The sequence below is a fragment of the Prunus persica genome, chromosome G6, assembly GCF_000346465.2.
Source record: "Prunus persica cultivar Lovell chromosome G6, Prunus_persica_NCBIv2, whole genome shotgun sequence".
Classification (NCBI taxonomy): Eukaryota; Viridiplantae; Streptophyta; class Magnoliopsida; order Rosales; family Rosaceae; genus Prunus; species Prunus persica.
This window is the reverse complement of record NC_034014.1, coordinates 2554442-2575747: the sequence shown is the minus strand read 5'-3', so window position 1 is coordinate 2575747 and position 21306 is coordinate 2554442. Positions and strand designations below refer to the sequence as shown.

The window sequence follows — 21306 nt, the reverse complement described above, 5'->3', positions numbered from 1 at the left end:
ACTCCAGCTCATTTGACACATTTGGAAACCATGATGAGTTTGCAATTAGATATTTCGACGCGTTTAAAAACCACGTAGCGGAACTCTTGAAAACGAGAGATTTTGAAGTGTATAGCTGCCAATGTATTGCACAAACGGACGTTTAAATATTACAAATACCAAATGCCACCACAAAATGATGCATTGAAATAAATGGAAAGTATCTTATTACAACGGTATTAGCTCTAGCACTTGTGGGTAAAACATGGATGAAAACCCGATGAATGAAAAAATTGTAACTTCCTCACAAGTCTAAATATACTAAATGGCTGAAAATGGTCTTGACATTCATAATAACCTGAATAACAATACTACGAAACCAGCTGTGAGCATTAGCAATGGAGATCGATTGCATGTGGTATGAACACCATTTACATCGTCAGCCGACGCTGATGGTGGTAATGCAGGGCATAGAAGACCTTCCTTCCCTTCATGGCACTCATTGGCAAAAAGCCCCGGTGGGTAGTTTCCATAGAGGTTAATGTAGCTGAACATAATTGAAGCACATTCATTTGTCAAGTCATTCAGCACATCTGTATAAGGACAAGCCAATTCCTTGAATGCATCACAACACTGGGCAGCAGGGTACTGTGGTCCTTTGCATCGGCTTGTGATAACAGTGTAGTTCAAAAACTCAAAGTTCACCGGACAGCCTGCAGATAACAGGAGACAATATTTCACAAGACTTAGTTACCTTCTATTAAGATCTATAAACAGAAAAATAAGCTCTCAAGAGGATTAAGGTTCTATGCAACCCAGAACCAAAAAAGAGCCTCAGTGTGACATATAAGCTTCCAAGTTCTTATTCAAAAATAAGCTTCAAAGTAATGCAATCTGGTTGAAAAACAATATTTTGCCTAATTGAATCATGTTCTTGTTTTGTATTTTCTTTCTTTGCTGTTTCATTTATAATCCTAAACATGCTTCTAACATTCTCGATCTCTCAAACAAACAATATATAAGCTTCTTCTACCTATAATTTCCAAATCAATGGAAAAAGTAGAGAGGGGCATCAAATAGCAACCCATTTTTCAATCATCTTGCAGAATTTGGGCAATCCAGTGGTACAAAAGGATGCAAGCTGAGAGACAATACACAGCATAATCAAGTTGCAGAATATCAGCTTGGCTTCAAATTAAAGCCCAATCTCAAGCACCTCGATTTTTCTCTTCCTTATATCTATGCGAATTAAAAGGAAACTTTGGCATATGAGAACTTAAGAAGACACGATAAACCATCAACCATTTGCAAATATATACCATTCTGTGAAAGACTCCCCAATTTAGTCACTGAAATAACAGAAAAGATAATTACTTGATTACTAGTGAATTATCCTAATTAAGGCCAATCCATCAGCCTCCAATAACAGATCATTTAGCACACAAGCAGCATATAGATGCAAACTGCAATCTGCTTTCATCGTCCAAATAATAAAATTGAAGCTAGAAAAGGCCATCAAATGAGCATTGTCTAAAACTAGAAAACAGCAGTTTTCGTACCTTGTGGCACCACAATTCAATTTCTAGAGTTAAAATTCATGACAAACAAAGGAAAAAAAATTCAGAGAAGGGTGTGAAGGAAATGAAACCTTTCTTGGCCTGCAGTAGGTTCCGGCCGATTGAAGCCTGAGATTCAAAGATACCATCTGTGGTTACAGACAGAAGAAACAAAAGTTTAGAGCTTTGTCGAATCTGAGCTTACTTGTATTGAATGTAATGGTATGGCACTACATATATAGAAATTATCTGTTAAATTGAGCAACACCTGAAATGAAAGTAGGAGAAGAAGAAGACGCAGGAAAACCCATCAAAAGGAAGAAGAAGATAATTGCAAAGCTGAAGCAAAAGCTTTGATTCAACACCATGCTTTCTGGGTTCTTGGAGAGAACAAAGAGAAGCCAAGTTAGAGATCAAAGATCTCTCTTTGTTGACTAAAGAGAGTTTTTCCTCCACCTTCTGTTTCTCTTTCTTTTATTTGTTCACTATTTCTTCTTCTGGAAAGGAAAAAAAAAAGAGGATAAAAAGCTTAAATCTTTCTGTTTTTTCTTATTTTTAATTTTTGCAAGTTTGCTAGCAAGTTGAAGTAGCTAGTAGCAACTTACCTTAGAAACAGTCGGGCTTGATTGAAAATGGAGTACAGCAGGCTACGCGGAAACTGGTTTCTTTTTTCCTCCTCCCATTTGATTTTTAATTTTGGTTATATTGGGGCAGTGGGTATTATTGTCTTTCTTTAATATTATTATTTTTCTTGTCAGATCTCTAAATTGTGGACTAATTAGTTCATGCTTAAGAGTAAGATAGATAAGCTCAATTTACCTTATTCAAAAATAATTATTATTTGAAATTTTATTTACCAACTTCATAATTTTATAGTTACAGTCTATACACATTGATTGAACCATTAAAAATTGTTTTTTTAACACTTGGTTCAGAGGTAATGTACAATTCAAATGATAATTAGCTTCCCACAATTGGTGGTTTTGGATGTCACGTTTCTTCCGAAAATGACCAACATGCTTTTATTTTATCTTAATGGAATTGCGCGTTAGCTCAACCTTTTCCAACCAGATCTTGCTGTCACCACTCACCACAAAACAAATATGATTAATTATTTACGTTAATGGAATAATGTGGTCCACCATAGTTGGTGCCTAATATTACTAGGCTTGATGAAGGAAAATACTTACTTTCTTATTAGGTTTTATATTTCTATTAATAGTAGTGTGACACATGTGCAGAAGTTTTTCATTTTGTGTTTTTGATGAATTGTATTTACATATGTATCAAAGTGTTATTCGCATGTAAGAGGAGTATCTCCTTACAGGTAAAGAAGCAAGTAGATGATGTTCAATATATAACTATAGAGATCATATTTTCAATTATTTCAATTGCTGGAGCTTTACCAAAAGTATTTGATGCAATAATCCTATCAAATTCCCTTATTTCAAGTGTTTAGAAGTATAACTTTTCTTCTTGTTGTCTTTAAATTGAAGCCATGGCTGATATAAATCTTTGAGAACTCCTAACACATTAGGATTTGCATTTCCACAGAACAGTCGCACGTTACCTTTTTCATAAACCTAGCCTTTCAAGACAACCCTTTGGACTTGGAGGGTCTTTTTGTCATCACGAGTGCATCAATTGGTAGACAAGTTAAGAGGCTTTTTTTTTTTTTTTTTTTCTCTTCCTGAGTTTGGGCAACTTGCATGCCAATTCAAGTATCAACTAACATGGTGGAAAGGAAACTCTGTTGGCATTTCAGTATTTCTTATGCTAGAGATCAACCCAGTGGGGCTCTTACTCTGAAATATAATTAGTTCATCTCTGAGTGAATATTGAAATTATCTTTACATACATGGCAATGGATCTGATCTATGAAGAGTAGAAGACCTTGCATTTTTTTTTTTCTCCAAAACGAAAACAAGTGATGCCGAATTATACAAGATTTCATTCATTCTTTTTCTTTTCCTTTATTTTTTTTTTTTTTTTGGGTTCATCTCTGCACTGTTCTGTTTCAAAGCATCAAAAAGGTTACAGCCCATGTAGCTTGATAGACAGGAAATTTCAAAAAAGAAGGAAAAAAAAAGGGGTTGGGAGGGAGGAGAAAATCTATCCTTCTGCCTCTTCCGAGTGTGTATATTATCATACTTCTTTAACATAGATCCACGCATGTAGCTTGTTCTACTATGAGTCGTTACCTGTTCAACAAAACGGTCTCTTCTGCTGCATCAAAAAAGCATCCCCAATGTCAGATTCAGCTCAACATAACTATAATTTATAATATGAACATCAGGTTTTAAGCGCTATGATTAGAAAACGCTTCTTTCACTACTTATCTATTGCTAGACCACTGTGACTATATCATATGTTCATATTGATCAGATTACGATGAACAAAATTCCCCATAGAAGAATTAATGATGTTCCAAGTTACCGCAGTTTTTGCCAAGAGACTTACACGAAATTTAGATTCCTGCAGATTATCCAGCAACTTAGCAATCTCTAGTTGCTTTACCACTGCAGAATGCAGTACCTGTAACAATAACATTCAAGTGAAAATTATTGTTATCTATGCTATTAAGAGTTCAATAATCAAATGACTAAAAGTAGTCACAGTTACATAGCATACTCTTTTTGTTTGCTCAAGATCATGTTCAACAGACTTTATCCTGTCCAAAGAGTCCATCAACATTCGCTCCTTCTCTAAAGGAATCGCAGCAGGCTTGTTGTTAAGGTCCTCATATACCTTTTCTAGCTGTTGAAGACGCTGTAAACATGGGAGGACATAGTCTTCTTCATTCACAGCTTCAGGTATTGGTGTTGGTGACTGGCTATGTGTGTTGCTTTCCACCAAATTAGATGGATAAATGTTGTTCTTCCTTCCCCAAAATTCAAATCGTAGAATATGAGAAAATGGTATTACTCTGACCAGGAAAGATATTAGCATTCTTGCCACACGAGAGAAGTCCCCCCTCTCAATTTGGTCCTTAACAATGTTATGCCGAAAGTTAACTGAACTACCTGAAAAGATCCATGAATTTAGAACATAAGCTAAAAGGTAAGGTTGACAAGGAAACAAAAGCTGATAGCTGAAGTACGAGTAAGCGATAATAACAATTTGTACATTTGTAAGAGTTGACAATAAAGCTTTTAGCAAAACTAAATTAAAATAAGTTAGTAATAGTATTTACCTTCTGAATTTGATGTTGCCTCACGAGAAACATTTTCCACGCTATAATTAAGTGACTGACCCTGACGATGTCCCACTCCTTGATCACTTGTTACAGCTTTCTCAACCAGAGGCAAATTATCATCACAGCTGTAGTAAGCATTTGGATCTGATGCCTTCACGTGCATAAAACAAATTAATCAAAACACACACCAACATATGTATGCACTACATATATGGAACCACACAAATCACAAAGAAAATAAATCTCGAAACTCACTTCTTCATTAAGTGCGTCCAAAGGAGGAAACGTAGAACTCCTTCGTCCTAGCGAAGAACAAGGATCATCATTATCTGACGCCGATTCTACAAATGATGTATCACTTGTTCTGCCCTGGTTAAAAAGAACAAGAATGGAATGATGGATGCATCATTCTCTGAACCAGTAAGAAAAAGTACCACAAATAACAATTCTGAACTAACCTTCAGTGGGCGTATTTGAATATAAGAGTCAAGTTTCTGCTGTTCATTAGACACTCTGGTGATTTCCCTCACAAATGTTGCTTCAGCAGCATGCAGAAGCTACAAATTAGAGACCTTAGGTTAATCTTCACGAATCAATTCAATAAAGTGATTCGAGCCTAAAACCACTATACAATTCAATAAGAAAAAAGAAAGGTAATAACCTTCATTATCTCTATGTCATTCCATGGACCTTTATTAGACTTAAGGCAGCCTCCTTCAGCAGAACATGTACATGATCCGCCCAGGAAGTCTGGCAACTGACTGAAAGGAGATGTGTAACAATGAGATCATGGGAACTGTCAAGTGCCAAGGAAAGCATTGCAGATAGTATAATGCAAACATACCTTGAATCAATGACTTCCAGTAGTTTAGACAAAGATTTGGGTTCCAGAACCTGGATTTTAAGACAGTTAATACAAAAATCAAGGCTGCAAGAGAAAGGAAAACTAGATGCCACAGGCCCGAACAATATCCTTTACCTGTATCTTTGCAATAGTCTTTACATCAAGAAATTTCTGTGCTGCAGGCCAAAGCATCTTCTTAAATCCAGGGCCAGCATTGACAATGTACATTCGGTGTAATGTCTATATATTGCAAAACAGTTAGATCACATACAGCATTTTATAACAACATATAATTGTTTAAACCAAAGTTCAGCTACCTCAGGGTAGTAATTGGTGTCTATCTTTGTCATCGCACCCAAGAGATTCGCAGCAGTCCTTGTGAAATTTTTCATGCCCTGTATTTCACATAACATCAAATTTCTAATTCAAATTCTGCAAATTCACAATAGCAGCTATGGAAGTACCAAACTCGTACAAATATTTTAAGATCCTACGAGTATCAAATTAGAAAAATGGGGTTTCTATGCTGAAAGGAAATGCATTATTGGTAGAAGAGCAACATTATTTTATAAATGCATTAGAGTGAAGAGGTTAGCATACCAAGCCTTGTACATCAAGTATGGTTGTTGTTGAACAGATCTGTCTCTTTGCTGCAATTGAACAAGCAGGGAATTTCTCCTGTAGAGCTCTCTCAAATTCTTGGACATGATACTTTAAGTATCGCTCTATACTGGTGATTTGCATAAGCCTACTTGGATGAGCTTTTCCTAGCCTTTCTATGTAAACTGGTCTGCCTTCTTTATCAACCCCATGGTACCCTTGAGGGTAATATTGCAATACTTCATCAAGCTCTTCAAATTCGAAATCCTTCAATTGATTATTATGAAAAGGTGTTAGAACTAAAGGAATATATGTATATTAAAAGTTCGTACTGTAAATATACGACATTATTTCGGGGCCTGTTTTAATTCAGATGTTAATGAATTAACGGGCAAAGATTGACCATCAGTTTCAAGGTCTTAGATTAGTTTAACTAACTTTTTGCTTCCAACTAAATTTGAGTTAATGAACAATTCCTCTTCCCTAGCACACCAAAAACTTATCCAGTCTATTATTACATCAATAGATACATCATTAGTAACAAAAATTAACATCCTTACCTCCAAAATGGTGTCTGTTCCAAATTCTTTTCTCCATTTAAGCATTTCTTCCCACAAATGGATTGTTTTTTCAATGTTAAGGTCTCTAGCTTTCAAAAATCTACATGAGATGGGGAAAAAGATAACATTAAGCTTACTATGCAGTAAATCTGAATTTTCAGCTGATAATTAGTCACAATGTTAACAAAACACAGATATATTGAGGCAGTGGCTGACCTCAACAAAGTATGGTAGTCATCATGCCTCGCTGGCAACAAGTCCATGTCAAGGAGTCTTTGACGCAATTCTTGGACAGCACTCTCCTCTTTTTCATCACGTACATCTTCTATGGAAACTGATGGAACCCGGTAATCGATTTTCCTTTTTCCCCTTTTCTTAAGAGAGTGAGTAAACTTGCTTGAAGCATTTATCGCCTTCTTCTTGAGGTTGCAAATCCTTGAGCGTCGTCTCTCCTCTTCAGAATTCTCAAAGTCTGACCTTCTATCTCGAATTTCATCACAAGCTCCCAGCCCTTCTAGGCCTAAAGTGAACAAATGTACACAGTCAAAGATCATAACTATGAACTTTTTCTGATACCCCAGCCCGTTGTTTTCAAATATTCTTTTCCTATGCAAAATTTATCTCGAATTTGCATTTTCCAATGAAACAATCATCACATTCCCTTGAACTAACACATTGTGTTGAGTAAAATTGTTCTTCCACCAGAAAAAAAATATATCAAGCTTGTGGACCAAAAGCATACCTGACATGTTAGTCCTATGCAGAAGGAAGATCTTCCGAGTTGCTTGACACCAATTTTTCAGAGCAAGAAAGCAAATCCACAGTAAACTCTACAGCATGCATGTGCCCATATACTGTAAAAAGATAAGCGACGACTTAGGATTCAAAGGTAAGACATAGTCATATCTTCATTATACAGAATTAAAGCAGAAGTGAAGTGACTGACTTCATTCTTTAGTAGGACAGAAGATGAAATATGATTAACTAATTTAAATGCGCACACAACCAAATCAAGTCCTCCAAACCATCAAGGTCAGAACAAGTAAACCCCCATGGAACCAAATAATATAAAAAAATCAGAATAATAAACCTGAATAACTATCTAAATGTAAATCACCAGGTCTTGGCTGCATTTGGTAAAAATGAGAAAAGGAAACAACTGCATTGTATTTTGGTACTTTCCCTGTGAATTCCTACCCCACAATTTCACATTCCCATGAAACCTTATCACTATTAGGCCTCCCTTGAACCGAAGAACCTATGTTCCACTAATTAGTGAGTCATTTTCAGGAATAATTAAACCTTGCAAATAAAAGTCACTTTCCAACGCCTGTAGGCTCACCAAACAAACCCTTCAAAATTCAATACATAACTCTTAGAAAGGTAGATAGATCTGAAGCAGCTAAATTCTCCAAACTACAGACACCCCATTTTCCTCTATCTTCAGAACAAGCAGATTCCCAATCTCATCATATCCAAATTTGCCACCTTTGACGGATTTCACTTTTCTGTTTCCATTAATTTTAACAAAAACCACAACAAGCAACCTGATTTCCGAAAACCAGTCGAAAAGGAATCTCTCTCACTTCAGGTGATTAATGAAAGAACTGAAAAGGGAAACCCCATTAAGCAACTCAATTCCAGGAGCTCTGAAACTTATGAGTTTGTGAGAACAGTGAAACCGTTAAAAGCTATTTGAGCATCTGAACCATCAAGCTCTCGCATTTACACCTTCTCAACGCTCCTAAATCCCCCAAACGCATTAAATCTCACCAATGCCGATAAGCCACGTTCGGATCACATCGTAACTCTACGTAAATTTTCCACAAAACCAAACGTACACTCCAAAATCCAAAAATACATACATATTGATATTCTAATTTCCAAAAAAGAAAGAAAATTTAAGAGAAGTGGAAACAAAAAAACCTAGATTGAAAGCTGGATCACCATCCGAGAAGCTTAGGTCATCGATTCGGGCGCAGAGAATCTATCCAGAAACAGAGACGGAGTGATAAACGGATAAAAAAAGAAAGTCGGTAGGAGATTTTCCCGATAAAAAATCGGGAATTTTCTCGAGAAAATTTAAGGAACAGCTGAATGAGTTTATAATAGGATAGATTAGCAGAAAGAAACGAAAAGCAACAAAATTCACAATTCGGAAGAGAGAGCTCTCTCCTTCTCCTTTCCCCAGCTGTCCTCTCTCCTCTGCCTTTTTATTTTCCTTCTCCCTCTTTATTCATTTTCTTCTTCTTTTTTTTATTATTTATTTATGGCCTTTAATTCGCTTATTTGGCACCGCTGTCCCCTCAGATTTGCATACGTGGGAGTTTCTGCTTTCATTTTCATTTTTTTAATTAATTGTATTTAGGGGAGGTTGCGGCAAAATTGGATTGACGGTGGTGATTGGAGTCGGATAAAGCAAAGTTATGCTCTTTTGCTTGTTCGATTCGTTTCGTTCTTACTTTTTATTTATATTTATATTTATATATACAGTGTTTTATTTAAACTATGCTACTTATTAGCTAATTATGATATTGGGGAATTACATCAAATCACCTGCTTTATTAAATTGTAAATTTTTTCGATTGCGAATTAAATTAGAACTGTAAAGTCTAGAAAACTTGAGTAAAAAAAATTTACTATTCAATGACATGAATTATTTTAGACATTTAAGGTAAATTTACGTTCCATTCATTCCACTTGATAAGAAAATGAAATTAAAAAAACATAAACGGTATATGTACATTCATTGAAGCAAAACGCACTATAAACTATGAAGTAAATTAAAGCGTTTTTCATTCACGCGTTTTTAGACCTAAAAACTCTCCCATTTGTTTATGGGCTATAAATACAGTCAAAATGGATTAAACAAAGGTACGTTTTTTTTTATTTGAGAATTTAATTTACTGGCCGAAGTTACTAATTTCCAAGTCAACGAAATTGGATGCATAAAAAAAGGTCAACTAAAATTAGGAAACGGTTTTCCATACGACCAAAATAGTAGGTTTGTTTGCTGTAACCCAAAAATATTTATAAAAAAAATTATAATAAAAAAAGTAGGTTTTGTTTGTTGGCACGAATTTTGTAGTGTCAGCTTATTAGTTAGTACGGTCTCATCATGATCATTGATTCCTGATATGAGTGATGGGTCAATGATTTGTCAGTCAATCGTGCGGTTCAGAAATTCCAAACCGATAATTAATGTTTTTGATAGTCATTTATTAAATAACAGCAGTCGTAGGAGGGGAGGATGTTGAACCAGAACACTCGAATTCTGTAGAGTTAGTTGATGGTGGTTAAAAATTTAGGGTTAACAGCAACAAAGACGACACTGCCACCAAACCCTACTGTTTCTTTGGTGACTATACGCACCGTACTGTTGGCATGATTTACTCACACAACTATTGTTGCAGTGAATTTACAACGCCCACCTAGGGTTTGAAATTAATTAGGTTAGCCCCCAACCCCACCATCGTCCATGGATGATGGATGATGGAGACCTGTCATCTCTCATGACATGATCTCATCACAAGCATCTTGTGTTGCCTTGCTACCACCATCACTTGAATTAATTCACTCCAAAAAAACAAAAACAAAAGTTCACTCCAAAAGTGTTGGATATTTTAAGAAGGTGAATTTTGTGTGTCCATGTATGTCGACAACCTCTGAATGGACCATTTAATAGCATAATTTAGCCACAACAATTTTATTTTATTTTCCAATTAACTATAATTTGATTTATGTTTCTTATGATGCTAAGTTCGTAATTCTTGCAAGGGGCTTGTAGAAAGACATTAAGAGAAGTTAATCATGCACTTAAGCTATTGTGTACAAATTCCCCTCCAATATCTCTTGAATAAAAAGATTTCCAAATTCACTATACTATTAAATGCTAGATTTGACCCCCAAAAAAATTACTATAGGGTAGATATACTTTTCAAGAAGAAAAAAAAAAAAGATACAGAGTTGTTAGTTTACAGTCATCATCTTCTTCCACTCAGATTTCGTTTGTTAGGGAAGACTAGACTAGCAAAATGCATATATTTCATGTGCAATCAATGCACAACTTGGAGGATGATGACGGAGGACTATCCATAAGAGGTTAATGACTAAAAGTTATTCCTCATAATCCCACTAATTTCAAGGGAATTAGAGGGGATAAGTTTTAGTCATCAACGTCTTATAAGCAATCCACATTCTTCCTCCAAGTTAGGCAACGTATCCATATTATGTTTTCAATGCACATGAAATGTGACATTTTTATAGTCTAGTCTAGTCCTCCCCACCAAACAAGTTCCATAGTCCGTGAAAACCAAAATAGAAAAATAGTTTTAAAAAGCTAAAACCTAATTAGTGAGAGTTGTGGAATATTGGTACCATATTAATGGGGAAAAATAAAAGCTAACCAAGATTTGAGTGAGATTATCTTCCTTTTGTAACCATGAGTTTACTTGGAAGAAGTTGACACGGCAAACTCAATCCCACCAAGAAGCGCTAGCATGACTGTGTTTTGAGTATTCTACTGAACGTTCTACAAGAAAAAGTGAGAACTTGAATTCAACCTCATATAATGTAAAGATTGGCATGCTAAGTTTTTGATTGTTGAGATTCACGTAATTCACCTAATTTGGATTACGTCTACAACATTTATTTGGTTTTTCACTAATTACTAATGTGGTTGCAAATATTAAAAGACTAATCCTCGTGTAAGAGGTAACTTATCAAATTTTCTAAGTTGGGAAAAAGGTTTCTTGTTGTATAGATGCAATGTGTGAGGTATGTCGATCGGCTAGGCCAAAACAAGCATAAACATATATCATTGTCTATGGCCTGTTTGATAATTATTTTTTTTATTTTTTGTTTTTTATTTTTTTGTTTTTTGTTTTTTGTTTTTTGTTTTGGAGTGTAGAGGAAAATGAAAGTGAGAATGGGAGTGAGTGTGAGATTGATAGAGAAGATGCGAGGGGAGGATGGGAGAGAGAAGTAACATAAGTGAAAATGAAAACAATTTCAAATAGATTTCAATTTTTTATTTTTATTTTCACTTTTGTTACTCCTCTCTCCCATTCTCCCATCTCATCTACCATTTAAGATTGAAATGGTTATCAAACGAACCCTAGATTTATTGTTTTTTGTTTTCTAGGTAGAAATCATTTTTGACTCGAATGATTGGTAAAGAGGAATGTTGCATAATTGTGATATGTCTCATCAACCCGACCTCTCATTTTCCATGATATAAAAAGAAGATTAATCTTGACAAAAGCTATTCGTATTGTTTGGTGGGTACGTAAGATCGATCTAGAATTGAGATCGATTAGGTCATCTTCATGGGATATTGAGTCATCACATTTCACAAGCCACTAAAACCCAATATCAAAAAAAGGCCACTCATATTTTGAATATGGGATATAGTGAGTGCAAACCATCACGTAAATGCAACAAGACAGCAAAGTCAATCCAAAACGTGATTTACAAAATCGTTTTGTGTTTTCTTTATCAATCCCACTGCCCTACGCAATCTGTGTTCCGTTCCCCTTTAACAATCCATTTGCACATATTTGAATTTGAGCCATTTGCCCATTTGGTGAAATTACATTACACGAAATCTTTTGAGATCGATCAGTTGATTAGAAAATGCATATATTTGGCGAGAGGTCACTCTAGGGATTGTGGGATTAGATATCAACAGTCTCCACTTAATAGTGCTTTGTGATTACCCACTAGTCAGTATATTGGGACAAAAAAAAAGAGTAATGTATATTTGCATATTCTAGCTACTAAAAAAACTACTGACTACGAGAGCCACCGTCAATATGTTAATATAAGTAGATTTCACAGTGAGGCGTACATGCATCAACGATATTGAACTAATAATTTTTATACACTCTTATAGAGTCCACCACGTATTGTGTTTCAGTAATTCGAACTATCTAGTTTTTAGATATTCAATTAAAGATAATCTCTGGAAAGAAAAAAAAAAATCATTTGAATCCAAAACTATTTAACCACTTAATTATATGATTATTATTGTAGTTTTTCTTGAAGTACCATGTTTGTCCAGATCCCAATTATATGCCTTAATGATTTTCAATTTGCATGATTTTTTTTAGGATGATCTGTGAATAAAGATTTGAAAAATAAACTGTTTGGATCATTGTTTTTTATTTTTTATAAGAGACCCTAAAAGGCGTCCCCAAATATATATACATGCTTATTTTATCTACAAGAAACTCCCAACCTTTGATTGGCATACCTAATCTTTATCGATACGTTATACACACAGATGAGATTGACTGATTATATTTTGTTGAAATGTCACATGAACTTATATCTTAGTTTCAATTTATCACATGAACTAAAAATTTAAGTGAAATGTCACCTGAAATTTTCAAAATCCATGATTTGTCACCTGAGTTTAACATCATCCAATTTTCCATTTATTTTCAAAGGTATTTTAGTCTTTTCATTTTCAAGGATATTTTTAAAATGGAAAAAATTATTATTAAAAAAATAAAGCTTAAATGCAAAAATGGCTAGGGGTTAAATGTGAAAAGATATATAATTTTTATAATTTTCAAGGGTCTTTTCATTATTTTTTTATAATGATTTTTCCATTTTTAAAATATTCTTGAAAATAAAAAGACTAAAATACCCTTGAAAATAGTTGGAAAATTGGATGATGTTAAAGTTAGGTGACAAATCATGGATTTTGAAAAATTCAGATGACATTTCACTTAATTTTTTTTTTATGTAATAAATTGAAACTAAGGTATATGTTCAAGTGACATTTCAATGAATATCCCATTTACTGCAATCTCGTAAAGCTTAACCACTTTACATATGCTAAGGGTTCCCACCATTAGCTCTATTTTGTTGTTACAACTTACCACCACATTGCAACATTTGACTTTGAATCTCCCTTTAAAAAAAAACTGGATATATCCAATATTCTTAAAATATTTGATTAAAAAAAAAAAAAAAAAACCTAATACACTCACAATAAGACTACATCACAATAATAAGATTAGTCATAAGCAACTAAGTATCGAACTATCGTCATTATCATCTACGTGAGTCGAATAAGAGATCTCCGCTAACTAAGCAAAGATAAATACCATTAGATCCAATCCTAGTTTGTACTTTTGAAATTCCAATGGAAGATGGATGGGGAGGGGATATTTTCTAGTTTCTGGTTAATTCGTTGCTACTATTGAAGACCACATAGTATAGTACTGGCACTGGTCATCTCAGTAGGCGTCGGTAGGGAGAGAGGTCAGTTTCAAGAAAAAAGAATAGAAATAAAAGGTGTTGCCAGTTATAGGTCACTTTCATTACTTGAATCTCTCTCTCTCTCCTTAGTCCCCATAAATAACATAACGCATTGCACCCTACTACTAGCTTCATGTTTTAGGCCAAGTCAAGCTTTCACCAGTACCATGTCCTCTCTCTCTCTCTCTCTCTCTCTCTCTCTCTCTCTCTACTGCGTGGCTGTCTTGTCCTAACGAGTGTCAGCATCGTAAATGAAATACCCTCCAGAAATTCCAATGTACCCTCAAAGAAATCGACAATGAATAGATACTTTCTCCCCCTTCTCTCTCTCTCTTCCCATCAAGATTTCGTTGCAGAGAGAATCACACTCTCTCTTTCTTAATTTTCTTTTTGTGATTGATACGTCCTTGTTTCTCACTCCCTAGTAACTCTTTTGTTTTTATAATCAACACATTCTTTTCTTCTTTTCTTTATCTTTAGCTACCCAAAAGAAAAAGATCAAAAGCAAATAAAGGGAAGCCCGTGATTCTCTGTAGTTTTTCTGACGCCCTGCCCTCCTGCATATCGAGCTTTTTGCTATGTTTTAGACCACACTTTCTATATAGCTATGTAGCTAGCTGTGACCTACATAGCCAGCCGCATGCACAAAGATATAATCATATCTCATATCTATCTCTATCTCTGTATCTGTTGGGTACTCAGAGAGAGAGAGAGAGAGAGAGAGAGAGAGAGTTGATGCTTGTGGCTGCTGTGCTGCTGCTGCCTTTGGCTCCCCTGGTTCTCGCCATATCTTTAGTGGGCTCATCTCATGAAACGAAAATCATTTCATTTGTTTGGCATTCCCCTTCTCCTTCCACTTCCTATTCATTCATTATTTAATCATTCACTCAATCTTCCATCTTAATTCTATTCTAAGATATTATATATATATATTATATACTCATCATTTGCTTTGGTTTTCTTGTTTTTTTTAAATTTTATATCCCACACTCACATTCTGGTCAATCTTCTTCACTTGTATAATATTTTGTTTGACTCTAAGTTAACCCGCCATCTTTCATATTAAACAAACCTCTCTCTCTCTCTCTCTCTCTCTCTCTCTCTCTCTCTCTCTAAACTTATATAAGGTAAACAATCTAACTAAACATTATGTGAGTTCATAAAAAGAAAATAGTACTACCTTATTTTAAAAAAATTTCCTAAAAGACTGAAAAGAAAACAAAAAAACCCAACCTAAGTACAATTTGGCAACGGATGAGTCGCATTTACTTGGAAATTGAGAAGATGTTATATAAAATAAGCATCTCTTTTACAAAAGCTTGGCACGCTCTCCTCTCTCCTTAGTCTTTTCTTTTCTCTCAGAATAATACTAATTAATTAATTTAATTAAATATAGAATACAGTGTGACCTCAAAATAATACACGTACATTAGAGTATAGTAGATGATGAGTATCCTACGCGCCGACATCAAAATCTTGACCAACAGCCTTTGCTACGACAAGATACTTTCTTTCAAGTCAATGTACATTCATTGGTTAAGAACTTTGGGACTACCCCTAACATTTTCTCACCCTTTTTTTTGGGGTCAAATGCCTTTTCTCACTTTGAAAGAAAGGAAAACGTTAATCGCTCGTGCACTATGCCAATAGGAACAACAACAATAATTTCCTTCCTTCTTGAAGATACACCAAATTGTTTTACTTGCTGTATGTGCAGAAGTTAGCGCCCGAAATAGAAAATACAAGTAGAATTAATAGAGGTATATCATGATACATAAGAGCATTTTCAGCGACAAGGGGAAGTCTGGGCGGGAGAGGGCCTAGGCCCACGTGACAGTTCTAGCGCACAAGGGCAATCCCGGACAAGGTGTGGGGCCCACCAATCCGGACAAACCCACAGACAAATCCAGCTCATGCTGCTGTTTAGGCAAGTGACATAATGACGTTAGCTGCTAATTAAAATAATAATAAAAAATTAAAATTAAAAAAAATTCTGAATTTTTTTTATTTATAAATACCTAGCCATGTTCTTTACTTCAAACACCAAAACCCTAAACCCTATCAAAAATAACTGTTTAAAAATAATTTAAAGTGAAATACTTCGAATTTAATCCTATCTAATTTCTTTTAGAGGATCATTAACTTAAATTACAAGTTATATATTAAGTGATAATAATAAATGATAAATGAATTATATTTTTTTGGTCAGCAGTAAATAAAGTACCTTATCATTGTCCTTATAACATGATGGCTCTCAACTTGCAACCGTTGGTGAATTCGTTTAAGTTTTAAGAAAAGCAAGCAAGCAAGCAATCATAGCCATGTGCCTTCACTTCATGCGCTGTGGAAAGAGCCAAACTGCATGAATAAATATTTCAGAAGTGCCAAACTGCATGCATTCTTTAGGTTTTGTCTTGGACCCATTGAGAGCCAATAGTAAATTTTACCCAAAAAAAGGGGTCCTTGTCCTTAAGTCACTTCTGCCCCCTCCCCCCATTTCTTTTGGCTGAAACTTTTACAGCATTTGGAAAATATATATGGAGACCCATGTTCCTTTGCAGTGCTTGGTTTACTTGGAGAGAAGAAAGATAAATAATACGATACGAGAGAGGGAGACAGCAAAAAGCAAGCAAAGGTGTGGTGGAAGAAACATGCCATAAATTAGGGTAAATGAGTGTTCATGGGTCCCATTCATGCAGACATTTGTTTTCACACTGTCATTAGAGGCCAACATGTAACAGCTGCGCAAGATACTGAAAACTAAAAACTAAAAAGTTTACAGTTTGGCTTTGAGTTTCAATTACCAGGGTAATATATGCAAATAAGACCATGTCTCACATCAACGTACATGAATATATTGTATGATATTGAAATACGTGTTATATTATGTGTAAACGGAAAAGTTCATACTTCACATTTCTAGAATATAGTATCAAAAAATATCAACTTATAATTAATTATATTATGTGACTAAAACGAGATTTACATATTGTGATTACTTAACTTTTGTATATCCCCACCCGGGTTTATCTTTGTAAAGAAGCCAGATTAATGTAATTGAAACATATTAGGTGATCATGTGAATAACATTTAACGTTACCTTACATTACAGAATTTCCCTACACGGTAAATATGCGATAGCAAAGGAACAAATAGAAAAGGACAGTGAACCCAACAAAACATTGCCTCAGCAAAATGGCCCACCCTGGCCTCTAGATTTCAGTACAAACTCCATATGATTTCACTGGTTTGGTCCGGTTGGTGAAGTGCTCTGTGCCCACAGCCTTTTGACCACGCCCCCAACATTGTTTTTCCATTCTTGAGGAAGGAAAACAAGGAAAACAAAAGGCAAAGAAGTGGAGAATTATACGAGGAAGGACAATATGTTGAGGCCCAGATGCCTCAACCCTACCAAATCAAAAAGGTCTGGTGTGACAATGGGCTAAATCTAACCACGACATGACGTATGACATCTTAAGGCCCAAACTACATGTCCTTGCATTGGCTCAGAATTGTTTTCCATTTTCGACCTTTTTACATCTGAGACATGCACTTCAAGTTGAAATGTAGCCCGAAGTTTCAGAGATTTGTGAACGTGAGATTGCAGAGACTGCAATGAGACGTTACAATGAAGGAATCCTATCTTAATAGTCATCCGATCAATTGCATAGTCATTATCGGAAGGCTCACCCCCTCAACATAGCCCTCTCATTATAGCAACTCCCGTGGGATTGAAACATTTGAAATTGCTTCAAAATTTCAAATGAATAAATGCAGACGAAACACTTGACCCCTTCTCATGCACATACAACATCAGATAAAAGCAGAGACTCATCATGCAAACAAAATAAGAAATGCATATAACAAAGACAAATTTTCCACCAAACTTTCAATTACTATACCGACCTATTGAAATAGCATTGTCTCAGCTAAAAGAAGGCCAACTATATAGGGCCATCTCCAGAACCAAAGAGACAATAAGCAGACCAAACAAGAACAAGTACCTTAAACCCAGTTCCACTTCTTACATCTATTTTTATTTACTATTAGAATAACATTTAAGCATAATAGATCTCCTCCTCAGGCAGAAGAAAAGCCCCTAGCCCATGGCATACTTCTGAGTCCAGGATCGAGCAGTTGTCTCATACTTCACTCTATCAGTCTTGTACATGTGAGCAATCTCAGGCACCAGAGGATCATCGGGGTTTGGATCTGTCAGCAGCGAGCATATGGAGAGAAGTACCTGCAAGAAGTATTTCGTTTTAATTTAGTTGATAAATAATGCGTATCAATATGGAACAACACTGAAAGAACAAAATAATCCAAATAAGAGACAAGTATGTTACCTTGGAAATGGTCAGGGCAGGGCTCCACTGCTCTTTGAGGATGTCAAGGCAGATACTGCCATTGCTATTAATGTTCGGATGGTAGACTTTTGTCCGGAAGGCAACCTATTGAATGCAAGAATAGTGAGCGTGTTATGAGCATCATTACCCCGAAGGACAATTAGAGAGATAGAAAAAAGAAAAAAAAAACTTACACCAATACAACTGCAGTAAAATAAAAAAGCCTAAAACAGCTTGATAAAAGTTCTGGACGCTCTAGGTTGTATTGGGAGAGCACCGACAAAACAAATTTTTCATGGAAATACCATTATACCTTGGGTGGCTTGAAAGGGTAATCAGGTGGGAAGTGAATGGATACAAGAAAAACACCTCCAGCAAATGGGCTGTCTGCTGGACCCATAATAGTCGCTTGCCAGTGGAACATATCATCAGCAACAGGACCTGTAAAAACGGAAAACTTAATTGTAAACCACACTGAAACAGTAATATTTTGTAAGAAACTTCAATAGTGAAACCTTGATGCCTCTTTTCTCTTCTGCATTAAACCCCAGTTCTTACCCCAAAAAAAAAAACGTGGTTAAATAATTAATTACATACAATATTTCAAAACAACCAATATATCCACCCAACCAGAAGAATGCAAGGTAACACTAACCAGTTGCATACATCTCTGATTAAACTAACCAGTCGCACTGGGTCCTTCCCGAAGGAACTATCAGGACTTTACAATAAAATAAACTGCTGAAGACAATATTTTTTGATACCACAACAAACACATTTACCTAAGGCAAGAGGGAGAGAGCATTAAAAGTCTCATTTAACCAGCAGCCCAAGATACCAAGCAATGCACAATAATGAATGAGAACACTCTCTTCATATAATCAGCTGTCCTCTCTATGCCAATAATGAATGAGAGCACTCTCTTCATATAACCTCCATGAATCAAATGCAAGGACACAACAAAAATTCTAGCTGGGAAAAGATGGAACACTGAAACTATAACTGGTAAATGTGGAACTTCACATGTACAAGATACCAACTGACTGGAAAATATACATAACAAAATAAAGATTTGAAAATTATGAGAGAATAGAAAAAATACCAGCACTGCAGGATGCGGGTGGGTCTTTCTGAAGGTCCTTCAACTCCTTGTTGATTCGCTTTGAGGCCATGATGCAATACTAGAATAGTTTGCTGCAAGGTCAAACACAATAACGTTAAGACAAATTACTCTATACATCTGACTGAGGTTCCTCAACCAAAAAAAGAAAACAGGAAAATTCTGTGTTAAATTCAATTCTGTGATGAAAAGTGAAAAGTTCATTAAACAGTACAAGCCCATTAGCCTACACCATCCAGATGAGACACTAAAGTATAGCTTGCATAAGGAGCAAAATAACGCACCCATCACCAGATACATACAAATTTTAACACTACAGATGCTCCATTCTCCTAAAACAAATTGGGTTCCTAATTTAAAAAAATAAAACGGGAGGATTTCTTAAATTACACAAACTCACAATATCACATCGAAACCCTTATCTATCCATCTCAGTACTATTACTGAACCAACCCTAGGGTTCATAATTCTAAAACTTGAAAATTTTAGCATTACAAAATTGATAAACTCACAACTAACCAAGGCATCGTGACGATCTATTCAGATACGAAAAGCCTAATTATTGAGAGTCATCACTTTAATTAAATTAATTCATAAAAATAACTATAAAAAAAATTCATCGTTTCAAAAATAAATGAGCAAAAAATCGAAACAAACACAACAATCAAACGAAAATTAAGAACCTAAAAATCTAAATTTGCTCCGATAATTGTTCCACAAATCAACAATCAAAACGGTAAAGAAGAAAAGAAAGCATAACAAATTAGTGAATCGAAGAGAAGATGGTAGGGCTTGGCTCACCGGTGAATCGGGTTAGGGTTTTCGTTTTGGGTTTGGGAGCTTGAGCTTCGAGAGACAGAGAGAAACTCCCCGACTGAGAGCCGTACAGCGAGAGAGACACGCAGAAGTGGGTTTGGGTTTGGGTTTGGGTTTGGCCTTTTATATATAGAGGACAGAGTGAGTGAGGGCGTTTTCATGTCAAACACGAATTTGATTTCCGCCACGTAAGCTCCCTGTTCGGCACCTTCTTATCTGTCACCTTTTCCTATTCATTATTAAATATATTTTTCTTGTTTTAAGCCTCTAATATATTTTTCTTAAATAGCTTTTCTTTTTGTGCTAAAATATCCACAGAATTTATAGAAATACTTACAAGGGCTTTACTCTCAGACCCAATAATAGTTTGGGTCAGGTCAAAAGTGTGGGCTCAACTCAACCATAGCCCTCAAAACTATTCTTCTTCTTCTTCTTTCTTTCTCCACAAACATGGCTCATGGTTGTTGTCCAGTTGAGACTATTCAGGATTGGGGAAACGTTAGTGGCATACGAATATTCCAAAGCATCTTATGATTGGAAGCTGCTTTCTCTTACAAGTATGGCCCCTACCATGTAACAATTATAAGATTTGACAAAGTGGATCGGATCCTACCCACAATTTAAGAGAGTGTGTACCAAAGAAATACTCATGTACACACACAAATTAATAATGAGACATTTGAGTGGAAATAGTATATCACTACATCTACATTCACAAATCATTAGGTTTTATTTTTACAAGCAATCAAATCTTAAAAAGAAATATTACAGTTAATCACTCACGCACATGTCATGAATGAATTCTAATTATTCATCATTTTTTGTTACATACATGCATTAATAATCAAGAATCACGTGCATATTCTTGTGTGTCGAAAATCACCTTAGCACTTTTCTTCAAAATGGCACATGGTAGCATGAAGGTAAGCTTACTTTTGGAAATTAATATGAGCACAAACAACAATGCTACAATAAATGTATGGTGTGGACTTCGTCGGAGTTTGAAATGTCAGCTACTTT

At 35.4% G+C, this 21306-nt stretch overlaps 3 protein-coding genes across 4 annotated transcripts; all 3 read right to left on the bottom strand.

The window, feature by feature from the left end:
• On the bottom strand, window positions 99-2256 carry LOC18775357 (GPI-anchored protein LLG1). The gene is made up of 4 exons (XM_007205948.2): window positions 2141-2256; window positions 1804-2032; window positions 1628-1684; window positions 99-692 (listed from the first exon to the last, which is right to left on the bottom strand). The coding sequence occupies exons 2-4, from the start codon at window positions 1901-1903 to the stop codon at window positions 328-330; spliced, it is 522 nt and encodes a 173-aa protein (XP_007206010.1). The 5' UTR covers window positions 1904-2032; window positions 2141-2256; the 3' UTR covers window positions 99-327.
• On the bottom strand, window positions 3342-9167 carry LOC18772941 (phosphatidylinositol/phosphatidylcholine transfer protein SFH13). 2 transcript variants are annotated; one of them, XM_020566542.1, is made up of 15 exons: window positions 8662-9167; window positions 7478-7589; window positions 6952-7255; window positions 6736-6835; window positions 6176-6442; window positions 5893-5970; window positions 5711-5815; window positions 5576-5625; window positions 5393-5492; window positions 5190-5288; window positions 4987-5100; window positions 4729-4882; window positions 4167-4558; window positions 3996-4070; window positions 3342-3758 (listed from the first exon to the last, which is right to left on the bottom strand). In XM_020566542.1, the coding sequence occupies exons 2-15, from the start codon at window positions 7482-7484 to the stop codon at window positions 3741-3743; spliced, it is 1863 nt and encodes a 620-aa protein (XP_020422131.1). In that variant the 5' UTR covers window positions 7485-7589; window positions 8662-9167; the 3' UTR covers window positions 3342-3740. The 2 variants fall into 2 exon arrangements, with proteins under 2 accessions (XP_020422131.1, XP_007208038.1); XM_007207976.2 differs by having other exon boundaries at window positions 3342-3761; window positions 8662-9158.
• Window positions 17842-20441, bottom strand: LOC18774925 (ubiquitin-conjugating enzyme E2-17 kDa). Its single transcript, XM_007206030.2, has 5 exons — window positions 20272-20441; window positions 19453-19544; window positions 18664-18791; window positions 18351-18455; window positions 17842-18247 (listed from the first exon to the last, which is right to left on the bottom strand). Exons 2-5 carry the CDS (start codon window positions 19520-19522, stop codon window positions 18104-18106), a joined length of 447 nt encoding a protein of 148 aa, XP_007206092.1. The 5' UTR covers window positions 19523-19544; window positions 20272-20441; the 3' UTR covers window positions 17842-18103.